This window comes from Neoarius graeffei, chromosome 20 (assembly GCF_027579695.1).
Source record: "Neoarius graeffei isolate fNeoGra1 chromosome 20, fNeoGra1.pri, whole genome shotgun sequence".
Classification (NCBI taxonomy): domain Eukaryota; kingdom Metazoa; phylum Chordata; class Actinopteri; order Siluriformes; family Ariidae; genus Neoarius; species Neoarius graeffei.
The window spans coordinates 67,225,423-67,240,951 of record NC_083588.1 but is presented as its reverse complement, the minus strand read 5'-3'; the positions used below and the strand labels follow the sequence as shown (position 1 = coordinate 67,240,951).

Sequence of the window (15,529 nt, the reverse complement as noted above, 5' to 3'; positions counted from 1 at the left end):
TATGTATGTGTGTGTGTATATACCGTAAGGCGTTTCTCGGGGTTGACCTCAATCATGCCCCTCAGCAGAGCCTGACACTCCGGGGGGATAAAGTGAGGCATGTGGAACACTCCGCTCTTCACCTTCTCCAGCAGCTGCCGCAGGTTATCGTGGTCAAAAGGCAACGCCCCCTGCAGGGGTCAAAGGTCACACACTCATCTACAGTAACCCAGTACAGACAAATCATTCTTACTGACACAAGAACACTGAGAAGAATTATTTCTATTTACTAACAAATAACATCTGTCCAGACAGTGCACACACACACACACCCTGCAATGTTCAGTGACCTCATGTGTGTTTTGTAACCATTTGTTCCATTACTCCGTTGTTGAGTGTAAGGTGTGAATGAAACTCAGCAGTGCTTTGAGACAGCCCCCCCCCCCCCCGCTGGTGATTTATTAACTCTACACACTCTCACCACATGAGGATCAGATTCAGCTCCAGTTCACGTCTCACAGCTCTCCTCCCATGATTAATCCACAGACCCACTTATCCAGGTGCTGTTTCAGTTTCCATCCTGTCTAACGCATTAACACTGATGAAAATCAGCGCTGGGACGTCATCCCAGTTAGTGCACGAGACGTTCAGACGTACAGGACGGTTACGCTGCATCCTTATCTGATTGATTTTTTTTAACTTTCCAGACTTCTTCTGATTCCTTCATCATTACTGCAGATTATAAACGACATCATGGAGAGTGAAAACGTGAAACATGGTGTGCAGTTAGTGCTGAATAAAAGGAAGGTTTCAAGACAGGAGAGTGAGAATGAGGGTGAAACAATGTGACAAGGCAATGATGACAATGACTGACACACACACACACACACACACACACACACACACACACACACACACAGACGTTAAATAAAAGTCAGTGACTCACCACCAGCAGAGCAAAGAGGATAACACCACAGCTCCATACATCTGCCCTACGACCATCATACTTCTCCCCCTAATCTCACACACACACACACACACACACACACACACACACACACACACGTATGTAAAACCCAACATGAAGGTAAAAATGCAATACAGTTTGAGTAAAACAGCAGCAGGATCAGACTCACCCTAATCACTTCAGGACACGCGTAATGAGGAGATCTGCAATCACACACACACACACACACACACACACACACACACACACACACACACACACAGTCAGCTCTATTTCTCTCTCTCTCTCTCTCTCTCTCTCTCTCACTCACTCACACACAGCTCTATCTCTCTCTCTCACTCACACACACCTAGAGGAACTCACCCACAGCTCGTCTCCAGCAGACTGTCCCCCACCTGTAGAGATGCCATGCCAAAGTCAGCAACCCTGATATTGTTCTTCTCATCCAGCAGCAGGTTCTCTGGTTTCAGGTCTCTGTGACTGACAGACAGACAGACAGACAGACAGACTGATTCAGTTAACAGGCTTTAGGAAGCATTGTGTCTTTCACATGGACAAAATGCCCGAATGAATAAATTGTAAATTAGTGGGCAGAGCCGATGCTAATAGATAACTGACTTTCCTGCACTGTGATTGGACGTGTATTGATTATATTTACCATATAGAATGACTGTGACAGAAGTCGAGGGCTGAGATGATCTGTCTGAAAAACTTCCGCGCCTCTTTAGGTGTCAATCGACCTTTTTTCACCAAATAATCAAACAGCTCACCTCCTGATACATGTTCCAACACCAAATACCTGGGGGGGAGAAAGGGAGAGAGCGTGTGAGGGAGAGAGAGTGGGGGGAGGAAGAGAGAGAGGGAGGGGGGAGGAAGAGAGAGGGAGGGGGAGGAAGAGAGAGGGGAGGAAAAGGGGGAGGAAGAGAGAGAGGGAGGGGTGAGGAAGAGAGAGAGGGAGAGGGAGGAAGAGAGAGAGGGGAGGAAGGGGGAAGAAAAAGGGGAGGAAGAGAGAGAGGGAGGGGGAGGAAGAGAGAGAGAGGGGGAAAAGGGGGGAGGAAGAGAGAGAGGGAGGAAAAGAGAGAGGAAGGCGAGAGAGAAAGGGAGGGAGAGAGAGAGGGAGACAGAGAGAGAGGGGAAGGAAGAGGGAGAGAGATGATGTACTGGTTGTGGAGTGCTGCAGTATTCATGCATAGACTATCCCTTTTCCACCAAATCAGTTCCAGGGCTGGTTCGGGGCCAGTGCTGGTGCTGGTTCACAACTCGTTCAACTTGCGAGCCAGCTGAGAACCAGTTTGCTTTTCCATAGCTCGCGGTGCTAAGGGGAGCCACGTCATAACGTCGCTGTATACGTCAGTTACGTCATTGTATATGTCAGTTACGTCATTACGTCGCTGTATACGTCAGTTACGTCGCTACGTTTGCATAAACCTTGGAGCAAACATCGAAGCAAAAACAACATGGAAGAAGCAGCAGCAACAGCAACAATAATAATAATGGATGACTTCGCGTTTGTACAGCTGCTGCTTCTCGTCGCTTAAAAATGGCGATCTTTCGCGGTCTTGTTATTGTTGTTGGTCTTAACATCTCCGCCCCCGCTGACGTAAGCGGTTCTTTTTCCTCTGGCCCAGCAGAGAGTTGGTGCTAGCCTGGAACCGGTTTTTCTGGCCCCAGAGCCAGTTCTTTGTCAGTGGAAACAGAAAATCCGGTTCCAAACTAAGCACTGGCCCTGAACCAGCCCTGGAACTGCTTTGGTGGAAAAGGGGCAGACATGTCCAAGCCTGCAGTTACACACATGAATGTTCTCTCTCCCTCTCTTTCTCTCTCTCTCTCTCTCTCACACACACACACACACACACACACACACACACACACACACACACACACAGGTGTGTTCACACTTACAGGTATTTGTTATTCTCGTACACATCGTGCAGTTTGAGGACATGAGGGTGTTCGATTAGCTTCAGAATAGCGATCTCTCTCTCCACCTGTGCACACACACACACACACACACACACACACACACACACACACGTACACAGAGTTGTGTTGCGTTAGATGTAAATGGAGGAGCCGTCAGAGGGACGTTAGAGATGTGAAGTGATTGTAAAATATCATCGTGTAAAATTAAATTATTACACATAAAAGCAAAAAGACTGAATGAATAAAAAACTAATTAAAAAAGAAAATAAATGAATTAAATTAATAAAAAGCACAACATCCAACACCACACATACCATAAAATAATGTACAGTATATAATAAAACTGTAGTTAACTGTCAACTTCCTGTTTCCTAAACACTCAACTGCACTAATCTGGATTAAACTACTAACTGCATTTCCAGAAAAGTTGGGATATTTCCCAAAATGCAATAAAAACTAAAATCTGTGATTTGTTAATTCACATGAACCTTTATTTAACTAATAAAAGAACAAAGAAAAGATTTTCAATAGTTTTACTGACCAAATTAATTGTATTTTGTAAATATCCATCCACTATTTGTAGCCGCTTATCCTGTGCAGGGTTGCGGGCGGGCTGGAGCCTATCCCAGCTGACTACGGGTGAAAGGCGGGGTACACCCTGGACAAGTCACCAGGTCATCACAGGGCTGACACATAGACACAGACAACCATTCACACTCACATTCACACCTACGCTCAATTTAGAGTCACCAGTTAACCTAACCTGCATGTCTTTGCGCTGTGGGGGAAACCGGAGCACCCGGAGGAAACCCACGCGGACACGGGGAGAACATGCAAACTCCACACAGAAAGGCCCTCGCCGGCCACGGGGCTCGAACCCAGACCTTCTTGCTGTGAGGCGACAGCGCTAACCACTACACCACCATGTCACCCATAAATATAAACAAAGTTAGAATTTGATGTTTGCAACACACCCAAAAAAAGTTGGGACAGAGGCATTATTACTGTTATGTTACATCACTGTAGCAGTTCAATAGGAGTGGGTGGAGCACAGAGGATGGCAGGACAGAGATCAGGTTGGTATGCAGGCTTTTTTATTGCCACACTTTTCAGTCTAACAATGTTCCCTTCACACAATAGAGACACAGACACACACACACTAGCGTCTCGTCCGGGGATGAGCTCCTCTGCTCTCGCTCTCCCCCCCTAAATAGGGCGCGGTCACTGGGAAGACACACACAAACACAGGTTAATTGCAATCAGGTGTAGTGATTCTGCCACTTACTTTCCCTGACTCCGCCCTCCTGTCACAGACCGGCGCTTGACCACGCCCCCGCTGCCACATACCCCCACCGCCTGACTCAGGCCGGGTGGCTGTCCAGCCTGCAGGTGACTCCCCCCCCCCCGGCGGGAGAGGAAGTCCGCCACGACCATCTGCGCCCCCGGCCTGTGGACCACCTTAAAATTGGAGGGTTGGAGTGCCAGATACCAACGGGTGATCCGCACGTTGGCATCTTTCATGCAGTGGAGCCACTGGAGGGGTGCGTGGTCCGAACAGAGGGTGAAAGGGCGCCCCAGCAGGTAGTAACGGAGGGCGAGGACCGCCCACTTGATCGCCAGACACTCTTTCTCGATCGTGCTGTAGCGCCCCTCACACACTGACAGCTTCCTGCTGATGTACAGGACGGGGCGGTCCTCCCCCTCCACCTCCTGGGACAAAACCGCCCCCAGCCCTCTGTCCGACGCATCGGTCTGCAACACAAAGGGGAGAGAAAAGTCAGGGGAGTGTAGAAGTGGCCCCCCACACAGTGCAGCCTTTACCTCAGAAAAAGCCTGCTGGCATTGCTCCGTCCACTGGACTGGATCTGGTGCCCCCTTTTTAGTGAGATCAGTCAGCGGGCTGGTGACATCCGAATAATTAGGTATAAACCTACGGTAATAGCCAGCCAGCCCCAGGAACTATCTCACCCCCTTTTTGGTCTTGGGTCTCAGGCAGGCCGCAATCGCTGCCGTCTTATTAATTTGGGGACGCACCTGCCTATTGCCCAAGTGGAAGCCCAGATACCGTACTTCCACCCGCCCAATCGCACACTTCTTTGGGTTGGCTGTGAGCCCCGCTTGTCTCAGCGACCTAAGGACAGCCCTTAGATGTTCGAGGTGCCTCTGCCAGTCATTACTATAGATGATGATATCATCTAGATACACGGCCGCGTAAGTGGCGTGCGGGCGGAGGACTCTGTCCATCAGCCGCTGAAACGTAGCGGGCGCCCCAAACAGCCCAAACGGAAGGGTGACGAATTGGTGTAAACCAAACGGTGTGGAAAAGGCCGTTTTTTCTCGGGATAGTGGAGTCAAGAGGATCTGCCAATATCCCTTCGTCAAATCCAGCGTCGAATAAAAGCGAGCAGTGCCGAGTCGATTGAGCAACTCATCAATACGAGGCATCGGGTACGCATCGAATTTAAACACCGCGTTGACTTTTCTATAGTCCACACAGAACCAGACCGACCCGTCGGCCTTGGGTACCAAGACCACCCGGCTGCTCCAGTCACTGTGGGACTCCTCGACGATGCCCATTTCGAGCATGGTCTCAAGTTCTTCCCGAACCACCTTTTTTTTGTGTTCGGGTAGCCTGTAAGGGCGGCTACGCACTACTACCCCCAGGGGCGTCTCTATGTGGTGCTCTATGAGGTTAGTGTGACCGGGCAGAGGCGAGAACACATCCGAAAACTCGGTCTGCAACTGGGCGACCTCCGTGAGTTGGGTCGGGGAGAGGTGGTCTCCACAGGGGACCAGAGAGGTACGTGATGCCAAAGTCCCTTTTTGAACCTCCGGCCCCAGCTCCGCCTTCTCCGGAACCACCGACACCAACGCCAGGGGGACCTCCTCATTCCAGAGTTTAAGCAGATTGAGGTGGTAAACTTGGAGCACCCCACCCCTGTCCGTTCGCCTCACCTCATAGTCGACGTCCCCGACTCGCCATGTGACCTCAAAGGGTCCTTGCCACTTGGAGATCAATTTGGAGCTCAATGTGGGCAACAGTACGAGTACTTTATCTCCCGGTGTGAACTCCCTAAGGCGCATACCCTTGTTGTACAGGCGGGCTTGCCGTTCTTGGGCCTGCCGCAAATTCTCCTGGGTTAGGTGGGTGAGCGTGTGGAGTTTTGCGCGCAGGTCCATAACGTATTGAATTTCGTTCTTACTTTGTGAAGGTCCCTCCTCCCAATTTTCCCGCAGCACGTCTAGGATGCCGCGCGGCTTACGCCCATATAATAATTAGAACGGGGAGAACCCCATGGAGGCTTGTGGGACCTCTCGCACTTAAAACAACAAGGGCTCGAGCCACTTATCCCAGTTACGTGCGTCCTCACTTACGAATTTTTTAATAATATTTTTGAGGGTGCGATTGAACCGTTCCACTAAACCGTCTGTTTGTGGGTGATACACGCTGGTGCAGATCGGCTTAATCCCCAATAACCCATACAGTTCACGCACTGTCCGTGACATAAACGTGGTGCCTTGATCAGTCAGAATCTCTTTCGGGATTCCAACTCGGGAGATAACGCGGAAGAGTGCCTCCGCAATACTGCGTGCTGAGATACTGCGCAGAGGCACTGCTTCCGGGTATCGCATTGCATAGTCCACCAGAACTAATATAAAGCGGTACCCTCGTGCTGACCGATCTAATGGCCCGACGAGATCCATCCCAATTCTCTCAAACAGGGTCTCGACTAATGGAAGGGGGCGCAAAGGCGCCTTTGGAATAGCCGCTGGATTTACTATCTGGCATTCACGGCATGCCGTACACCACCTACGAACATCGCCGCGAATCCCCGGCCAATAGAATCGGGCCATTATTCGGGCTAGTGTCTTATCCTGCCCTAAGTGTCCAGCCATGGGATTAAAGTGAGCCGCCTGGAATACTAATTCCCGGCGGCTCTTTGGAATTAAAAGCTGCGTGACTCGCTCTTTAGTTTGAGTGTCCTGCGTCACTCGGTATAACCTATCCTTCATAATCATGAAGTAGGGGAAGGATGGGGTGGCGTCCAGCTGGAGCGTTTGACCATTGCTTACTCTCACTTGGTCAAACGTATGTCGCAGAGTCTCGTCTCGCGATTGCTCTAATGGGAAATCTGCAAGGGATTCCCCAAGAGAGAGAGGAGGGGCCGGCGGCTCCTCACTCTGACGCGGAGATAACGTAGACGGCTCTGTGACAGCTGCTCCCGCCAAAGCGACACCGGGACCTCCCCCCGTCAAATGGCAGGACCCACTCTTCACTAAGTGCATCATTAAATCCCGAAATCCCGGCCAATCAGTCCCCAAAATTAAAGAGTGGGTAAGGCGAGGATTAACCGCCACCTTCACTATTACTTTTTCCCCTCTGAAAAAAATGTGGACCGACACCAAAGGGTAGCTGTGAACGTACCCGTGCACACACAACACCTTCACCCCCTGTGCTCCCCTCAATGCCTCGTTTTGAACCAGGTTTTGGTGAATTGAGGTCTGATTACAGCCAGAATCCACCAACGCCTGATATGTATTCCCTTGGATACTCACCAGTATGCGATACACTCCGGCCCGATCGAGGGCGGCCTCTGGCGCGTCGGGGATCCGAACCACTGCGCCCACTTCCATCACCGTGCACTGCTGTTGCAGGTGGCCAGGCTCCCCGCAGCGCCAGCAAACCGGCCCGGGCTTTCCCTCTGCACCGGTGTTCTGGGGTTCACTCACCTAAGGGGGGGAAGAGACAGACACAGAAGGGAGAAACGGGAGGGCACCACGGGTGCGGCGGGCCAGCTGGGGTGGTGCCGGCCCCCGCCTCTGCGGTGGGGGAATGGGGCGAGGACGGGACACAGGAGGAGGGGGAGAGAGAGAGAGAAGAGGAGAGAAGATGCTGTCTGCTGTCCTGCCGCCGGAACAGCCGCCAAATGGTCCTCTGCTAGCTCGACTGCCTGATCCAGCGACGCCAGGCGGTGGCACTGGACCAACTCCCCAGTTCCTGCTGGCAAGCGAGCGATGAATTGTTCCAGTACCACCTGGTCGATGATCCCCTCGGCGTCGCGGTTGTCGGCCCTCAACCACCGCCAGCAGGCGTCCCGGAGCTGCTGGCCAAACGCGAACAGCCAGCCGACTTCCTCCAAGCGCAACGCGCGGAAGCGCTGGCGCTGCTATTCTGGGGTGTGCCCCACGCGCTGGAGGACAGCCCGGCAGAGGTCCGCGTAGGCCAGCCGGCAGTCGGCGGGGAGCTGTAGCGCAGCCAGCTGTGCCTCTCCCGTTAGCAGGGGGAGGAGGCGTGCCGCGCGCTGCTCCATTGGCCACCCCGAGGTTTCCACGACTTGCTCGAAGAGCGTGATGAATGCCTCGGGGTCATCCTGCGGGCCCATCTTGTTATCGGTGAGGGGCGATGGGCCCATGGTAGGAGCGCTGGTGGACCCCGCTGACGCGAGGAGGTGCCGGAACGCCTCTTGGGCTTCTTGCTGGGCCAGCACCAGGGCCTCAAAGCGTCGCTCTTGTTCCTTTCGGAGGGTGACGAGCGCCTGGTGCTGGCTTTGCTGGGCCGTGGCGAGGGCGTGGACCAGGTCGGCGAACGGGGAGGACTCCATGGGGCTGATCGGCTGGTGCTCCACTCTGATCCCGGGTTTCAGCACCACTGTAGCAGTTCAATAGGAGTGGGTGGAGCACAGAGGACGGCAGGACAGAGATCAGGTTGGTATGCAGGCTTTTTTATTGCCACACTTTTCAGTCTAACAATGTTTCCTTCACACAATAGAGACACAGACACACACACTAGCGTCTCGTCCGGGGATTAGCTCCTCTGCTTTCGCTCTCCCTCCCTAAATAGGGCGCAGTCACTGAGAAGACACACACAAACACAGGTTAATTGCAGTCAGGTGTAGTGATTCTGCCACTTACCTTCCCTGACTCCGCCCTCCTGTCACAGACCGGTGCTTGACCACGCCCACGCTGCCACAATCACCTTTCCTTTAATAGCACTTGTTAATCGTATGGGATCTGAGGATATGAATTATTGCAGTTTTGCAATTGGAATTTTTCTCCATTCTTGCTGGATACAAGACTTCAGTCTGTGGTCTCCATTGTCTGATTCTCCTCTACATGATGCGCCATACATTCCCAATAGGAGACAGATCTGGACTGGCAACAGGTCAGTCAAGCACACACACTTTGTGTGTACGAAGCCATGCTGTTGTAGCCCATGCAGAATGAGGCGTGGAATTGTCCTGCTTGAATAAGCATGGACTTCCCAGGAAGAGACATCACCTTGATGAATATGTCTCTCTAAAATCCCAATATGCCAGTGGTACCATCACACACTTGCACCTCCCTCATGCTGTCGGCACTGATCCCCCCCCCAACAGATGCTGCTTTTACACCTTTCTCTGATAACAAACTGGATGGTTGTGTTCACCTTTGGCACTGAGAACTCAATGGCCGGTTTTCCCAAAAACGAGCTGAAATGTGACTCATCTGACCACAGCACACATTTGCACTGTCTTTCAGTCCATCCGAGATGAGTTCAGGCCCAGAGAAATCGGCGGTGTTTCTGTATAGGATTGATGAACGGCTTCCTCCTTGTGTAATACAGTTTCAGGTTGCATTTCTGGATGCAGCAGTGGACTTTGTTAAGTGACGACGGTTTTCTGAAGTCCTCCCGAGCCTATGTGGTTATATTTGTCACGTTAGCATGACGGTTTCTCAGGCAGTGCCACCTAAAGGCTCGAAGGTCACTGTAGGATATAATGATGAGGAAAGTACTGGTCATACACCCGCTGGCCTAATTCTTCAGTCAGAAAGAACGCAGCTGTTCTAGAGGTTGTATCTTGTCATTTATTAATTGTCTCTGTGCATATATACATCTGTGTCAAAGGTTCTGAAGTTGTGTTGTGGTCTCTAACACAAAGACCGAAATAAAAGGAAAAGCAGGACAATGCTAAGTTATTATAAAGAGATTTGTAGGGTTTGAGACTTAATTTCCAGCCAGGACGCCAGGTCAATCAAAGTGTAAGTCGTAGCAGACCCACTGGCTATGATGCCTCGCTTCAAGCAGTGTTCTACAAAGGAATCTCTGTAGCTCATAGGATGTTTGCTAAGCAGGATGTCAACATGCGAACCACACTGCAGCTCGTACCTAGCTGGCCCACTTGTCGACTGTAGCATTCCCACTAGTGAGCTAACTGCTGTGCTGAAATCTTCAAATGCTTGGGCATCACCCATCCGGACAGCTGGAGCTTGTTGGAGGGCCTTCAGCTCACTCTGTATGAGTGACTGTGGCTGGCCGTAACGTTGCTCCAGAGCCTGCATCACAGCGCTGTAGGGCTGTGGACTGTTAAGATGCCTCTTAGCTATCTGATAAGCTGCAGGAAGTTTCACAAGGTCAAGGAGAACTTGAAACTCATAATCCTCTGTCAGATGTCAGTGAGGCCCTAAGACTGTGTCCAGACCTTTTTTCAGGAGAATAAAGTCACTCTCTTTGCCTGATGAGAATGCAACCAATTTAGGCTTCGGTATCCCATAGGATGAAGTGATGGCCATCTCCATCAAGTTAGGTGCTCCTGTATCGGCTGCAGCATAGGCCGCAGGTTGAGGCACATGGTATGGGTATGGGTACCAAGGATAATGTCCAGGTTGTGGTGGTGGTATCCCATAAGGTGGATACCAAGGCCCAGCAGGTAGCTGCACTGGCGGATAAGGTTGAATGGGCAGAGGCTGCATTGGCACTGACTGCCCTGAAGGAGGCTGTGCAGGTGCTGGCGCTGGCTGGCCTAGCAGAGGTAGCGCGGATGCTGGCTGGCGTGGCAGAGGTGGCACGGGCGCTGGCTGGCCTGGCAGAGGTGGCGCGGGCGCTGGCTGGCCTGGAGGAGGCTGTGTAGGTGCTGGTGCTGGCTGGCCTAGCAGAGATAGTGCAGGTGCTGGCTGGCGTGGCAGAGGTAGCGTGGGTGCTGGCTGGCGTGGCAGAGGTGGCGCGGGCACTGGCTGGCCTGGCAGAGGTGGCGCGGGCACTGGCTGGGGCGCCAGAGATGCTGCAGGGTAGTGCCCTATGGATGCCCTCTCTGGTGAACCATAAGATGCTGGTGTAGAAGTGCCATCTGATGGAACACTCGCTGCATGCTTGGTCAGGCCTACCATTGTCGCCAGAGGCCTATGATGTTCTGTCATGTCTAACCAGGATCCTACTCTGGAAGCTGCTCCTTGAAGCACTGATGAAGTGGATTGAATGAGTGGCTGAGACAAGAATGGATTCAACTCTTGCACATAAGTGTGACTAGGGGATTTAGCCCATAATGTTTGGGGAGCTAACATGTAATCTGAGGGAGGCCTGTCTCCAGTGTGGGTAGTAGTGACAGGTGCATGGCCAAATGAATGTGGCAAACTTCTACTGTACTGCTGATAAGGAGAGGTTGATCTTGGATGCTCATGAGAAAAGCCCATTGTACTTAATGGATAAGAGGCACGCTTTGCATTCTCCATTTCCACAGCAAGCTGTTCCATTTCAGTACTTAAACTTCTCCATTTCTTCTCTAGTCGATCTAATGCAGAGGCTCTAGCAGTGGTAGCTCCCTCAGATGGGAAATGTTGCTCTGACTTACATGTGTTGCATGCCCTGTTGATCGCATGTGTGGTCTGAAGGGGGATGACTGGCGAGGGTGGCTGAGCACATAGTCCTCTAGGTAAGCTGGAGGTTGTCTTCTCCGACTGGGGCGTGGATCAGGCTGATGTGCTTCACCCTGGACACCTCTAGAAGCAGCCATGACGCAGCTGGTGTACAATCCGGCTCGAAGGACCAATTTTGTAGGATATAATGATGAGGAAAGTACTGGTCGTACACCCGCTGGCCTAATTCTTCGGTCAGAAAGAACGCAGCTGTTCTAGAGGTTGTATCTTGTCATTTATTAATTGTCTCTGTGCATATATACATCTGTGTCAAAGGTTCTGAAGTTGTGTTGTGGTCTCTAACACAAAGACAGAAATAAAAGGAAAAGCAGGACAATGCTAAGTTATTACAAACATGTCCTATCTCACTCTATTCGAAGGTAATAATTACAGCAAAGGTACAGAATACACAACAATAATTATATAGTGATTAACAGTACTAAACATCATTTACAGCATGAAAACAACACAGGAAAATCGTACCGCCTTATATATCCATGGGCTAACATAAAACACCGTTAATAGGATTGCTAACACGATATTGCTGAGTCACGGAACACTCTAGACATTTCCAATTACAAAGAAAGATTGCCTGGCTTAAATACAAACTTAGAAATGGCTGTACCAATGAAATAAATTGCTGTACAAACGAAATGAAGCCTAACAAGGAAAATAAGGGCACTTACATTTACATTCACGCACAACAGCACCGAGAGACCTTCAAACGAGACATGAGACTCCGAGAATGCGACGGCATGAAAGAGAAACGTCCGTGCCTGTTTATATCACGCAGCTAAACAAACATTCGAAGCGTGATCAGCTGGTCCTTAAAGGGGCGGTGCCACATTTTCTTAAAGGCAAAGTATTTTACATAGGACAACAGGAATTTACACAGAAGAAGGCAGGGAATTTTGTACAGTCACGCCCATTAACCAGTGGTTTCTGACCCCGCCCTTTACACACGAAATCTTGCGTTCTTTTTGAATTAACTAACAATTCTCTCATGAATTTTGGCACAAAGCAGTGAGCCACGTCCCATCCTCGCTTACAGAGACTGAGCCTTTGGTGCTGCTCCTTTTAAACCCAATCATGTGAGCAATTAACCTGCTGATTGTGGAATCTTCCAAAATGGTGTCACTTGAACACCCTGTAAACTTTTCAGTCTTATTTTGTCTCTGTCTCAACTTTTTTTTTCAGTGTGTTACAGGCATCAAATTCTAACTTGGTTTATATTTACAAAATACAATTAAGTTGGTCAGTAAAACTATTGAAAATCTTTTCTTTGTACTTTTGTCAGTTTAATAAATGTTCAAGTGAATTAACAAATCACAGATTTTTCTTTTTATTGCATTTTGGGAAATATCCCAACTTTTCTGGAAATGGAGTTAGTAAATGTACTAAACTAAACTGGACTAAACTTAACAAAACTAAACCGTGCTAAACTGCACAAATCTGGACTAAACGAAATGTACTAAATTCAACTAAACTCTACAAAATGAACTGGACGAAACACATTTAAACTCAGCTAAACTGCATTAAACTAAATTAAACTGTCCTACTTTTTAAAGCACTGAGAAAGCAGGAAATCATCTGATTCACTCTGCAGCTCGAATCAAACACACAGGCAGATCAGACCTTTCATCATCATCATCATCATCATCCTTGTCGCTAGCGACAATACGAGGCCATATTCAGGACTGTTTATTCCTGCGGCAGGCGCGTCGCGCCGATGCTCGTTCTTTAAGTCTCACATCGATCACAGTTTTGCCATGATGCACCCACTGCCGCCAGATGTTGCTGTCGGCAGAGAGATCGTACCAATCCTCTGGGAAGCTACAAATGTCGAGGTTTTCCTTCACGCAGTCTTTCCATCGCTTTTTGGATCTGCCCCGAGAACGCTTTCCATGGGCTAGCTCCCCGAACAAGAGCTGCTTTGGAATTCTGATGCTGTCCATCCTGCAGACATGGCCCAGCCATCGCAGACGGTTTGATCTTATGGTTGCCTCAATGGAGTTGCAACAGGCTCTCTTTAGCACTTCTGCATTTGTGATATTTTGCCACCATCGGATCCTGAGGATTCGGCACAGTGAGCGTTGGTGGAACAACAAGTGCATATGCCGGGCTCCAAAAAGTGCATATGCCGGGCTACTGTAGTTCAGGTCTCGCTGCCATAAAGAAGTGTTGGTAAGATTATGGCCTTATAGACTACTAGTTTGGTGGTAATTGATAGTCCTTTCCTATCGAAGCAACGTGCTGAGAGGGAGCGAAAGGAGCTGGCTGCCCTGTTGATTCTCTTTTTAATCTCTGGCTCCAGATTACCAGTGTCTGTTAGATCACCGCCGAGGTAGGTAAATTTCTGTGCTATCTTCAGAGTGGAATCATTGATTGTAGTTGTAGGTGGGTCTTCACAGTTCACATGCATGACTTCGATTTTTGGCTTGCTAATTGTGAGCCCGAAGTCTTTGCAAGTCTCGTTGAGCACATTTACACCCTCTTGCAAAGATCTGTGGTTGCTGGTAACGAGTGCAGCATCATTGGCATATAGGAAATCACTTAGATGCGATACTGTGGCAGACTTGGTCTTTAGTCTATGCAGGTTGAACAGCTTGCCATCTTGTTTATGGCGGATGTTGATGCCAAAGTCAAACATTGAATGGTGGGCCTTCCTCAGCATGTATGGGAAGAAAAAGATGAATAGGGCAGGTGCCAAAACACAACCTTGACGGAGGCCAGATGAGACTCCAAATTCCCCGGTAAGCTCTCCTGACACAGATACCTTAGCTTGCATACCCTCATGGAAGCTCGCGATGATGTTAATGATTTTTGATGGAATCCCAGTCTTGAGCAGGAGTTTCCACATGAGCGATCCATTGACAGAATCAAAGGCCTTAACAAGGTCTACAAATAGGACATGAAGTTCCTGATGTTGCTCATGGCATTTTTTGATGAGTTGTCTCATAGTGAACATCATGTCATTGGTGGATCTTCCAGCTCTGAAACTGCATTGTGCCGCTGGGTAGTACTGTTCGACATGGGGCCATATCCGATTAAGGATGAGTTTGGCGTAGAGTTTTCTTACAATGGAAAGTAGAGTGAATCCTCTGTAATTACCACAAATAAAGCGACAGTTCTTCTTAAACAGAGCGATGATGGTACCGTCTTTGAACTCCTGTGGCACCCTTTCTTCTTGCCAAATACACAGAAGTAACTCGTGCAGCTGACATAGTAGAGGACGCCCGCCAGTCTTGAGGACTTCACAGGGAATGCCGTCTGGACCAGGGGCTTGGATCTTGGGTGCATCCATGTGCCTTTATGAATGTCAGGGTGGGAGAATAGAGCGTTGGAGATGGTAAAACCAAACTGGGCGCAAAGTTTGAGCAGCATAATCCCCTGATCGTTTTCCTGACCAAGGCCATAAGGGCCGACAACATTTGGCCAAGTCACGTGGTCGCGCCCAATCCTTGCGTTGAAATCTCCAAGAAGAAAAAGTTGGTCGTTTCTGGGAACCCCCGAGAGAACTTCAGTACAGTAAGATGATCGTAGAAGCGGGTCCTTTCCTCGAAGGGTCTCTTGAATGTTGGGGCATAGACACTGAAGATAGTTGCATGACAGGTCTTGTCTAGCTTGATGCACATCCATATTATGCGCGAATTGATCCCTTTCCAGCTGACCAGGAGTGGCCGTAGTTGGTTCTTCACTGCTACTGTAACGCCTTCTTGCTTAACCTCGTCAAGGCTTCTACCAGAGTGTATGAAAGTGTAGGAGCCATCGATGAATTCCCCTTCCTCTGGAATGCGGCATTCACTCAGACAAGCAATATCAATATTGAGGTGTTCAAGCTCGGCTGATGCCAGGGCAGATCTGCACTCGGGAGCTTGGCGATTGGATGTAGTAGCATCTGACAGCGTTCTTACATTCCAAAATGCTAGTTTGATCTGCTTCATGAAATTTCTGCGGGCACGTTTGGGCTTGTCGGAGCCAGTGGGTCCT

General features: G+C 49.8%; 1 protein-coding gene across 1 annotated transcript in view; it reads right to left on the bottom strand.

Annotated features, from left to right (window-relative positions):
• Positions 1-15,529, bottom strand: part of brsk1b (BR serine/threonine kinase 1b) — a 90,703-nt gene that overhangs the window by 63,524 nt on the left and 11,650 nt on the right. The window contains exons 3-8 of the mRNA XM_060902707.1: positions 2,849-2,934; positions 1,605-1,745; positions 1,310-1,426; positions 1,116-1,149; positions 926-994; positions 24-170 (exon numbers count right to left, since the gene is read on the bottom strand). Coding sequence (XP_060758690.1) covers positions 24-170; positions 926-994; positions 1,116-1,149; positions 1,310-1,426; positions 1,605-1,745; positions 2,849-2,934 — 594 coding nt within the window. The remainder of the gene's footprint in view (positions 1-23; positions 171-925; positions 995-1,115; positions 1,150-1,309; positions 1,427-1,604; positions 1,746-2,848; positions 2,935-15,529) is intronic.